This window comes from Desmodus rotundus, chromosome 7 (genome assembly GCF_022682495.2).
Source record: "Desmodus rotundus isolate HL8 chromosome 7, HLdesRot8A.1, whole genome shotgun sequence".
Classification (NCBI taxonomy): Eukaryota; Metazoa; Chordata; class Mammalia; order Chiroptera; family Phyllostomidae; genus Desmodus; species Desmodus rotundus.
Genome location: NC_071393.1, coordinates 94,880,318 through 94,892,565, shown reverse-complemented (window position 1 = coordinate 94,892,565; position 12,248 = coordinate 94,880,318). Strand labels below are relative to the sequence as shown.

Genomic DNA, 12,248 nt, shown 5'->3' with positions numbered 1-12,248 from the left:
GACACCATAAAAGTCCTAGAGGAAAATATAGGCAGGAAAATTTCAGATATCCCATGCAGCAATATTTTTGCCAATATATCTCCTAGGGCAAGGGAAATAGAGGAAAAAGTAAATAAATGGGACTACATCAAACTAAAAAGCTTCTGCACAGCTAAATAAACCATCATCAAAATGAAAACAGAACCAACTGTATGGGAGAACATATTTTCCAATGATACATCAGACAAGAGTTTGATCTCCAAAATACATAAAAAGACCTCATACGACTCAACACCCAAAAGACAAACAATCCAATTAAAAAGTGGGCAAAGGATCTGGATAGACACTTCTCCAAGAACAACATACAGAGGGCCCATAGACATATGAAAAGATGCTCAACATCACTAGCCATCAGAGAGATGCAAATTAAAACAACAATGAGATTTCACCTCACACCTGTCAGAACAGCCATCATTAGTAAATCAACAAACAAATGCTGGTGAGGATTCAAAGAAAAGGGAACCCTAGCGCACTGTTGGAGGGAATGCAGATTTGTGCAGCCACTGTGGAAAACAGTATGGAATTCCCTTTAAACATTAACAATGGATCTTCCTTTTGACCTAGTGATTCTGCTGCTGGGAATATACCCTAAGAATCCTCAATCACCAATTCAAAAGAACTTACGCACCCCTATGTTCATAGCAGCCCTATTTACAGTAGCCAAGTGCTGGAAACAGCCTAAGGGCCCATCAGTAAATGAGTGGATAAAAAAACTGAGGTATATTTACACAATGGACTACTACACAGCAGGGAGAAAGAAGGAACTCCTACCTTTTGCAACAGCATGGATGGAACTGGAGAATATTATGCTAAGTGAAATAAGCCAGTTGGTGAAAGACAAATACCATATGATCTCACCTATAAGAGGAACCTAATGAACAAAATAGAACCACAGACATGGAAACATGGAACAGACTGAAAGTGACCAGAGGGGATGGGGGAGGGGGATGATGCTGGAAAGAAGGGGGAGGCTCTAGACAAAGAACATGTATGAATAACCCACAGACATGGACAACAGTATGGGAACTGACTGTGGGGGGTGGAATGGGCAGAGGAGGGCAAAGAGGGAAAAATTGGGACAACTGTAATAGATTAACAATAAAAAATGATTTAATAAAAAAGGAAAAACTTAACTAGATTGAATAGATTAACAATAAAAAATTACATTTTTTAGAAATTTTAACTACTTTCAAAATATTGAGTGTTTTCTAGTTTTTACTGCCATTAAGCAAATTCTGATATTCACATTTAAAAAATGCAAAATTCTACTTTTCTTTCTTGTAACTTAAAACTATCAACCGTTGGTTGTCTTGTTTTAGTATTCATTAATGATTCACAATAGGGTTCTTTGCTACAGTTGTATTTTGCTAATTATGTGGCACTTTTCATGTTTAGTAGATATTAGCTTGAGCAACAAACTAATATGTGTTTTTGGTATCTCCCTGAGTAGTAAAATGCTGTCAAATTGTGTTCTTAAGCAGATGGCAGTGACCTGGATGCTGTTAGTCATGGCAGCATGGATAGTGGTCATGGGACACACACTGTGGAGCAGGCACCTTTTAATGCGGGTTTAATCAAAGTATATGCTGCTGATGATAGATCTAGTACAGGTTTGTGTGTGCTTATGTATACGTTCATTACAGTGCGTTTGAAAACCTAGACTTGCTAACCTGTTTCTGGATTTTAATTTTCAATGATGTATTTAACTGTCACTTTTTAATTTTAATTTTACATGTTAGGTACTTGATTTGATATTTAATAACTATATGCAATTTTATGCATTCTTTATTTGATAGAAATAAAAGTTTAAGAGTTTATTCAAGTATTTAGTCCATGATAATCCAGTTAACTCTGGATAGCACACAGATCTCTCTTCATCGTATCATTTTTGTAGGATGAAGTTTTCTTTGTAATTATGAAAATGTAATTGGAGTTTAAAAAGAACCTTATAGCCCTGATTTGAGGTAATAGTACCATATCAACATACATTTACAGTTTTATGTAAAATATTATTATTGGGGAAGCTGAGTAAAGGGTACGCAGGAACACTCTTGTGAATCTTAAACTATAGTAAAATAAAAAGTTCCAAAAAATAATGTAAATACACATAAAATTTGTAGCATTCTAGCACTTAATATGGCATTAATTTCATTAAAATATAAAATTTGTACATAAGGTTTATTTTTTAAGATTTGTTTATTTATTTTTACAGAGAGGGGAAAGGAGGGAGAAAGAGAGAAAGAGAAACATCAATGTGCGGTTGCCTCTCACGTGCCCCTATTGGGGACCTAGCCCGCAACCCAGGCATGTGCCCTGACTGGGAATTGAACCCTTTGGTTCACAGGCCGGTACTCAATCCACTGAGCCACACCAGCCAGGGCACTTTTTCCTAGTAATATTAAAACTGACACGTTTAAAAAATAAATTATTTGAATAATTCTGTCATTTTCATTATTACATTAAAAAATTTGCACATGATTTCAAATATAAGAGCCACCTCTTAATGGACAGAAATTTTAAATTTTAAATTTTAAAATCCAAGCATTAATAATAAAGTATAAAGGCTTCTATCTCTACAAACAATAACATTATTTTGATCTATCTCCTCTTATGCCTACTTTTAAGAATATAAATAAAAGTTAATTCTATTGAAATGTAATTTTCATAGTTGTTTTTCTTTGGCTGATTTTATTTTTTAATCATGCAATGTAAATGTAATCAGAATTATGTAATCAGAATTAGTCATCCTTGGGCATTATCTCTTAAAAATGAAGAAGTCTACTTTTTCTTTTTAGCTGTGGCCTTTTTAAAAAACACTGTCTTAAAACAGTGCAGAACATAATAAAAACATTTTTAACTTGTAGTTTCTTTGAGCTGAAAAATTGATTACCAAAATTACAAATCAAAAGTAAAACAAGTATATTAAAGTAAATATCTAGTGATACTTAATAAATTTTTTTCAGGTAGTTCTTTACAAGTATATAAACCATTCCATATATAATTTCTTATATAATTATAACAGCCTTGTACACTATAAATGTTGTAACTAGAGACCCACACAAAAAGGTTATATGACTTACTTGAAATTATGCCTGCTAAGATAGTGAGCTAGGATTCAAATCCTTATATTTTGTTGCTAATCTAGTAAAAAATCATTTGCCGAAAAGTACAGAATCTCCTTAATACAAGAATGTGTAATGTATTAGAAGTTTTCTTGTATCAATGCAACTTTTGTTTTTCTTAATAAATTTAACACAACTTTTTCTCATTCCCATGTATTTGTACTTTGTGTAATTCAGTAATTATTCAATTGAATTGTCAGAAAAAGTAATTACCTATTTAGAAATTTAAATAAACCCCTTTTTGGGGGGGTAAAATCATTTAGATGTTCACCTTCCTGTGTGTGAAGGTTCTTTTACGAATTCCCTGCAGATTTTTCATCTTCATTGCTTAGTTGGAACTCAGACTTTACCTAGAAAGGTCATGGACTTCTATAAAGAATGTCTGGTTTGTCTGTGTCTTTGGAGCCCAGATAGTAGTATGAATGTATATGCATTTGACTGCAGTGTGGAGCCAAAGATAAATTACTTTCAGATTATCTTTTTCTTCCATTAATAGAGATGGAGTGGGGTGAGTCTAACTAAGTGCTTTCAATTGAAAGTTGTCCAGAAGAATTTCTATAAGTAAATCCTATCATTAATGTGTTGCTTCTAATTCCAGTTCTCACTAAAGAAGTTTATGATAAACAGCAGAGGGATTTTTTTTCTTTTTTTCCAGGTGGCCAGTCTGATCTTGGATATAATTCATTATCTAAAGATGAAGTTAGAAGAGGAGATACATCTACTGAAGACATTCAAGAAGAAAAAGACAAGAAAGGGAGTGATTCTAGTTCCTGTAGGTATTAAGTTAGTATTATATAAAATTATAAACATATTAATAATAAATACAAGTGACTTTCAGTATAAAAGTACTCATTTTCTTTTTCACTTTCCCATTATAACTCCTCTTGCCTCCCATTGCAAGCCCTCTCCACCACCTAATATTCCAACATTACAACCCTTCACGTGTGAAGGGTATAGTCTCAGTTGCTCTTAGGTTTAACAATGTTTATTTAATGCTTTTATTAATGGTCTGTACTCATATTTCTCCCATGCCTCTTCCCATCAAAAGCAGTGTGTTACAAGCAAAGAAGTATAAAACGTATGCGTGGACCTCACCCATGACCAGTATCAGTACTTGCATACATGCCTTGAGGCCTCAGATCAGTGTAATTACTTATTTGTGACTGACAAATAGATATAGAGGTGTTCAGTGCTTTCTTATTACCTATTTTGAGGAGAAATATTTAGAACTGAAAACTACTTGTAGTTATGCCTTCTATGATGTATAAAGATGTCATCTTACCAATTTCACTTTAATTTTTACAGTGTCAGAGAGTGAGAGTACAAAAGGAAGTGCTGATTGTCTTCCTAAGCTCAATTATCAGAGTTCTTCCAATATAGTTCGCCTCAGTGGTACCGATAACAACAGTGCTGATAAAATTTTGGGAGAAAACACAGGTGAGTTGAATAGTATACCTCTGTTATGTGCAGAATAACTGGTATCTGTATTTCTAATGAATATATTTTTAAAGTCATAATTCTCCAGGGTTATTTTTTATATATTTGTGCAACCTCTTCTAGTATAATTTAGTAGCTTGAATTCTATATTTTATAATACACTTTATTCAAGCCTTTATGATAACAAAGTTTAGGGAAAAACTTATGAGATACATACTATCTTCGAAGTTTGGACTGTTGGACTTTTGGGAAGAGGACAGTGGGAGGAGCAATTGAGAAGATCAGTCTGAGCATACCATACACCTAGCCAGTTTTTAAATGAAGCATACAGTTCCTTGGTCTTCATATTGTTCCTGGTTTTTTCAGGGGCAAAAACACAGTTCCTCAGTTTAGGTAACAACACCTAATATTTTTTTCTTTTTGAAGTGCTTTTTATATGTTATCTTATATTCATCAATACAGTCATGCTTATTATTAGTGAGAGGGCATAGTAGCACCATTTACCAGATGAGAAAACTAAGGCATAATCTGACTGTCCGCAGATCACATAAGTTAACTAGTTAATGGAGAAGTCAGTTTGGGGTTCATGATAATACTTGATCTCACAAATTTTTCATCAGATCATTTTTGAGAAGTTAAATGCACATATGATGTAGAGTTTCTAGTGTTAATAGTCTTATAACATAATTATATTATTTTATTTTTGTAGTAGCTCAGTTCTGCATCATGTCATAATCTAAACCAGTGATTTTCAACTGGCATGCTGTGAGAATTTTTAAAACATGCAATACCTGACCATGTAGTCCGGGGCACTCGCCTCTTTTCTCTTAGATTGTCAAATAAAAAAATGACAGCAACCAACACAACAATAGCCATCTGATGAGAATAAATCAAAATTTACCTATTTTTTTTTGTCAAATCAGAAAAAATATATATATGTTTTTTGGTGTGCTGCAGAATTTTAGAAATTAGTTATATATGCTGTGAAATGAAAAAGGTTGAAAATCACTGATTCAAATAAATACTGAAGGACGTGCTTTCAAGGCTGAAGTATCTCTGTAAGTGGGCTTGATGCACTGATATTTGTTTTTCTGTAACATAGTTAGATATGCCTCGAGCTCAGGGAGTGGGCAAACTGTAGCCCATGGGCCAGATTGGGCCTGCAGCCTGTTTTTGTATAGGTCCCCGTACTAAGAATGACTTTTACATTTTTAAATGGTTGGGAGAAAACATCAAAAGAATAATCATGTTTTGTGACGCTTGAAAATTATACGAAATTTAAACTTCAGTATTCATAAACAAAGGTTTATTGAAAAGCAGCCACACTCATTCATTTGTGTATTGTCTATGGCTATAAAGTTAGATGATCCATAATGGTCTTATTTGTATTTCTTTGTTAGATAATTGTTGTAACTTAAACATTAAAAATTTTTCATTGGTGTCATGGAACTCCTTCACAACCATTTAGTTCTTCCTAATCATTGTCTAATTTTAATCCTCAATAACTTGTCTTTTGTTTCTTTTTATTGGATTTATTGGAGTGAAACTGGTTAACAGTGTTACTCAGGTTTCCGGTGCACAGTTCCACAACACTCATCTGTACACTGTATTGTGTGTTCACCATTTAGGTCTCCTTCCATCAACATTGACCCTCCCAGACCCTCCTCTACCTCCCCTTACCTCCCTCACCCCTTAATAACTTGTCTTTTATAGGCTTCACCATATTGTTCTTTCATTATTGTCTCTTCATGCTTGCCTTTTTCTTAAGATCTGCTTTTATGAACTTTCTATTTTCATATGATTGTAAACAATCAGCAGCTGACTCATCATCTGGCTTTTGGTTACCTTCCCCGCTTAACAAGTCAACTTTTTAAAACCTATAATAGGTGTCCTAGGTGTAAATTATAGTTGTTAGTTTATCCTTAAGATTTTTTGGCTTCCTAGAGAACATTAAGTGAACATTATACTAAGTGAAGTAAGCGATTCAGAGAAAGACAAGTACTGTACGATTTCACTCATACGTGTAATCTAATGAACAAACTGAACTAACAAGCAAAACAGAGACAGACTCAGACAGAGATAGAGAGCAGGCTGACAGCTCTGAGGGGTGGGGGGCAGTGGACATGGAGGAATCTAGCCACAAAGGGGAAAAAGAGAGAAAGAACTCATGGACACGGACAGCAGTGCGGTGATTGCAGGGCATGGGGGTGTGGGTGGAGGTGGTACAGGGTATGGGGGATAAATGGAAATGGAAAAAATACAATAAAATAAACATATATTTTAAAAAAGATTTTTGGCTTGAAAACATTCCCATCTGTTAAATACTGTGGGTTTATCACTAATGTCAAAAACTATATATGGGTTTTACAAGAACACTTATTTTTCAGTAACACCTTTCTTATGTACTAGTACATGCTATGATTCAAAGATATGACAGCTTTTAAAAAATATGGGAGTAAAATTAGCAGAGATGTTTTAATGTTTGATTGGAAATAAAATCATCACCCTATAGTTACTTCATGATTATCTTGAGAATTTAACATTTCGATAAATGTATATAAAATTACTGAGTTTAGCCACAGGAGAATTTACTCTGAATATGAAAAGATACTTTGTCTAAGCCTAATTCTGGTCTTGGTATGTTTTTACTTTTTCTCTTTAGCTACTGTATTTGGCTATAATGTGTCCCATGACGACGTAGTACATACTACGTTCCAGTATGGGTTGGGGTTTGTGGCAGTTGTTTCACAGCAGACGGCATTCATTCAGTAATTATTTTTTCAGCTTCTACTTTATGCTACCACATACTAGGTGCTACTGGGGGCATAGTAAGGAACAAGAAAGAAACATGGTCACTGCCTTCTTAGCGAAAGCAGGCAGGATGGGAAAACATTAATCAAATAACAAAGTAAACATAAAAATGCTCCGAGATTAAATACTGTGAAGAAGGGCTATAAGTCGCCACAAGAACATTCCATAGAGAGACATGTTCTGGGTTTGGGAGAGCATTGGTCAGGGAAGGCTTCTTTGAGAATTTGGTTTTTGAGCATAGACCTGAAGTGTGAGCAGGAAACAGGTGAGGAAGGGGGCGGAATTGGAAGGAGCATTCCAAGCAGAGGGAAGCAGTCTGTGAAAGACTTTGTGGTGGGAGGGGATTGCAGCATGTTCAAAGATCTGAAAAAGGGCTAGTGTGTCAGCTAGGAACCCTTTCAGCGTTAAGCCTCAGAAAATATGATTAACTTTGGTTTAACAAGTCAAGGGTTTTTTGGTTTTTGGTTTTTCTCCCTCAAGTAAGACATTCAGAAGTGAACAATTGTCCAAGATGTTGGTTCAGGGGCTTTGCCATCGGTTCTCTGGACCTAACCATGATTATAATTTGCCCACTGGCAACTTTATACATCACTAGACATCACATATCTGTTCAAGGCAGAGAGAATGGGGAAGGGGACCACTAACCACATTTATCCCCTTTTACCATTGTTCCAGAAACCTTCAAGAACTGCCACTTTAATATCACTGGCCAGAATTACATCATGCGTAGAGCCACCTGGCCCTGGGAGATTAAGGAGTTTGCAGCCTCTCTGTTAGAGGCACGCGGATCCGGAGCAGTTTATATGTGTGGGATGTAGCACATATGTAAACTTAGAATTATAAGCTTTTCTGTAAATGGCCAGGTAGTAAATATTTTAGGCCTTGCAGGCCACAACACATCTCCTGTCTCTTGTTCTTTGTCTGTGTGTGATTTTTAGAACCTCTTTAAAATGTAAAAACTATTTGAAACAGTTCACAGGCCAGATTAGGCTCAGAGATGTAGTTTGTCAATGTCTGGTATAATTTGATAACCAGCTTCTTTGGCCTTCAGGCCACAGTGTAGTTCTGACTTTGCAAAGGAAACCTTGCACATCTATTTAAATGCAATCCCAGAGTATTTCCTTTCGGTAATAAGATCCCTCCGAGTCTGTGATAACATTTAGCATGTCGAGCAGAGAGTTTCCCAGAATATCAGGAGAAAGTGAATTCTTGGTTTCTTATGTACTTAATCATAAGCTGACATAGAAAAAAAGAACAAACTTTATCTCTCTGCTATACTGTTTTCCTTGCTAATGGTATATGCTTATCAAACAATATTAGCTTGTAGCCCTGAGCCAATATTAGTTTGTGGCTCAGTGGATTGAGTGCCGGCCTGTGAACCAAAGGGTTGCCAGTTTGATTCCCAGTCAGGGCACATGCCTGGGTTGCAGGCCAGTTCCCCAGCTGGGGACGTGTGAGAGGCAAACACACATTGATGTCTCTCTCCCTCTTTTTCTCCCTTTCTTCCCCTCTCTCTACAAATAAATAAATAGAATCTTTTAAAAAGATATATTAGTTTGTAGAAGTTTATGATCTCTAGCATTACCCTATATCCCCTGTTCTGTTACCTGACTGCATCACATGGCAAGATAAAAGGCACATTTTTAATAATTGCCTGGTTATGGAGAGCTAATTTTGTTGGATGAAGCACATAAAGAATAGCTGACAACACCATACCTAGACTCATGCTTTAGAGGACTCCCACACAGTAAGGACAATTAAAGTGATCAGAAATCTACAGCTCTGCTTTCAGTATTGGTACCTAAGTAATTTTGTAAGAAGCAGTGAACAGTGTTTCTGAATAGAAAGTGGCCATTCACATTTGACTGGAAGAAACTTGCAATCAATAAGTAAAGCAAAAGTAAAATTCTTTAGTCACATGTATAGTCATAAGGATTTGAAGTTTTCCAAGTAATTTTTATTTATGGATAGAGCTCCCACAGCTGCCTTTTATTTGGTTTGGTTTAGTGTTTGGGGTTAGGTTTTCATTTTTATTTTTTAAAATATTTTATTTATTTATTTAGAGAGAGGGGAAGGGAAGGAGAAAGAGAGGGAGAGAAACATCAATGTGTGGTTGCCCCTCATGTGTCCCCAACTGGGGACCTGGCCTGCAACCCAGGCATGTGCCCTGACCGGGAATCAAACCAGCAACCCTTTGGTTCACAAGCCCACGCTCAATCCACTAAGCTACACCAGCCAGGCAGGTTTTCATTTTTATAAGCAGAAGACTCAGACTCTTAAGGTCATCTAACACAGCCACAGTTGTATAACCATTGTTACCTAACCAATTTAGTGGAATTAACATGAACTTATTATTATGATTAAACATACCATGAGTAAATACTAATTTTAACTTAGAAGTTTTAAAAAGCAGTACATCCTAATATTGAGGAACAGATGCTTCATAGCTTGTCAGGCCCGGATCTGAATCCCAGTCCTGTCATGTAAGGACTGGGTGACTTCGGGCTAACTCGCCCATCTCTCTGAGTGTCAGCCCTTCCTCAGCCTGCAAGGGTGCTGGAGTAATTGTGGTAGATAATGTAAATAACGTGTCTAGTGCAGTATCAAAAAGAGCAGGCACTGGATGAGTGCTTGCTGTTACCATTTTCATTACTAGTATTTTAAAAATTTGAGACAACTTACATTAGCACATTACATTTTTTCATGGCTAAAAACACTTCTTGTTTTTCAGAAAGCACATCTGAGCCACTCTTAATATCATCTTTTGAAGATACAAATGAAACAGGAAACATTCAAAGTAGATGCTTCAGGAAAAGACATAAAAATGACAGTGAACCTAATTTGCAGCAGCAAATGAACTGGGGAAATAGAAACCATACTCTTAGTGGAGGAGTACTTATGCTCAATAGAATTAACCAGGAAGGAAACCCTGGAGATATGGTTGAAAAATTAGGAGCTGATGCAAAAATTCTTTCACATGTTATCTCAAAAAGCACAAGACCAAACAGTCTTGACATTGGAAGGCCGTCTTTAAGATCAAAAAGAGAGAGTCTAGAAAAGGAATCTAGTGATGATGATACACCTTTTGATGGTTCTAATTGTTTGACAGATAAAGTGGATTCTCCAGTTATTTTTGACTTAGAAGACTTAGACAATGAAACTTATGGGTCAAAAATGGGCTGTGTTGCTACACAAAATCCCAAAAGAATTCAACGTATGAACAGCAGCTTTTCAGTAAAACCTTTTGAAAAAACTGATGTTGCAACAGGATATGATCCCCTCTCTCTTTTGGCTGCTGAGACTGAGCAGCAGCAAAAAGAGGAGGAAGAAGAAGATGAAGATGACAGCAAAAGCGTTTCAACACCATCTGCTAAGCGTGATTTAGCTGAAGAAATTGTGATGTATATGAATAACATGACCAGTCCTTTGACCAGTCGGACACCAAGCATTGATTTACAACGGGCATGTGATGATAAATTAACCAATAAGAAAAGTCCAACTCTGGTCAAGGCACGCAGAAGATCTAGCCTGCCTCATAATTCTCCTAGGCTAATGAGACTTACCAAATCCAAAAGCTATACAAAAAGTGAAGACAGACCAAGGGATAGACTCTGGTCTTCTCCAGCCTTCTCACCGACTTGCCCATTTAGGGAAGAATCTCAAGATGCATTAACCCATTCATCACCTTCATTTAATTTGGATACACTACTAGTACCTAAACTAGATGTTCTAAGAAACAGTGTGTTCACTGCAGGAAAAGGAGTTGCAGAAAAAGCAAGCAAATGGTATTCAAGATTCACCACGTACACCACGTCATCTAAGGTAAGTTTTGTTAGTATTGTCTGCTTTTCCTTTTATCCTCCTTCACCACCAGAAGTCCCTTACTTGCAAAGATGTCTGTTTTTTATATTCTCCTTAAACACAGCTTTACAAAAAAGGACTTCTGGGGTGTGTGATGTTTGTAAGTATCAGAATTTGAACTTGAGTTATAATTTCTAAAGGAAAGAAAATTCACTAAGGTTATGTTTATAGTTCAGTTTGAAAAGAAAGTGATTAGTATCTAGAGTAAAAATTAGTGTTATATGAAAATGTTCACTTCATTATTTCCTTAAAAATGCAGGGTTTTTTTTCAGATACTATGTCCAGCATACCTTCAGGTATAGAAATTACCAGCCAGGCATAGAATTTCTCCTCCTGATTAGGATGGAGTAGCTTGTGATAGACCTACATACCTCCTAAGGACAAAAAGCTAGATGAAATATAGAAAGTAGCTGTTTAGAGTCATCAGAGGACTGCTAAAACAACTAGAAATTAGAGGGGCAAGATTCTAAGGAGAGGAGAATTGCAAAGGTGAGCTGAAGTCCCACAGCTACGTGTTTTCCCCTTAGAGCGTTTGCTTGGGTTTGGGATTTTTTTTTTTTCTTTTTCATAGCCTTTTTAATTTACTTTTTAATATATTTTTTCCTTTATTTTGGGTACTCTAATTTTTCTTTCATATACCCTATTCTGTTCTCTTTTTTCCCCTAATTTTATTGTTATTCAAGTACAGTTCTCTGCCTTTTCCCCCCACCCCAGCCTAACCCCCGTTTGCTTGTTTTGAGCACAGAGCAATTGGTTGCAAATCCAGGCTCTGCCTTATCAGAGGACTGTGCAGAGGTGATGGGGGCCGACAGAGCTTTGAGGACCTTACAGAGCTAGAGAGACAAAACTGGAGATGTGAGGGTCTTCAAATACACAATTTTTTTCCTCCAAGACATTTTCCAAATACTGAAACTGCATGAGACAGGAAGGTCAAAAGATAAGCAGAAAGTCTCTGATAGCCAAGAGATCTCAGAAGTT

At 36.2% G+C, this 12,248-nt stretch overlaps 1 protein-coding gene across 7 annotated transcripts in view; it reads left to right on the top strand.

Annotated features, from left to right (window-relative positions):
* DENND4A (DENN domain containing 4A) overlaps nucleotides 1–12,248 on the top strand; it is a 106,452-nt gene that overhangs the window by 79,869 nt on the left and 14,335 nt on the right. For 2 of the 7 annotated variants that reach the window (XM_024567504.3, XM_024567502.3), the window contains exons 21-24: nucleotides 1,521–1,649; nucleotides 3,817–3,933; nucleotides 4,467–4,598; nucleotides 10,141–11,231. In XM_024567504.3, the coding sequence (XP_024423272.2) occupies nucleotides 1,521–1,649; nucleotides 3,817–3,933; nucleotides 4,467–4,598; nucleotides 10,141–11,231 (1,469 nt within the window). Of the gene's footprint in view, nucleotides 1–1,517; nucleotides 1,650–3,816; nucleotides 3,934–4,466; nucleotides 4,599–10,140; nucleotides 11,232–12,248 lie in introns of all 7 variants that reach the window. The other 5 variants (XM_024567503.3, XM_024567501.4, XM_024567506.3 and 2 more) reach the window with 3 other exon arrangements.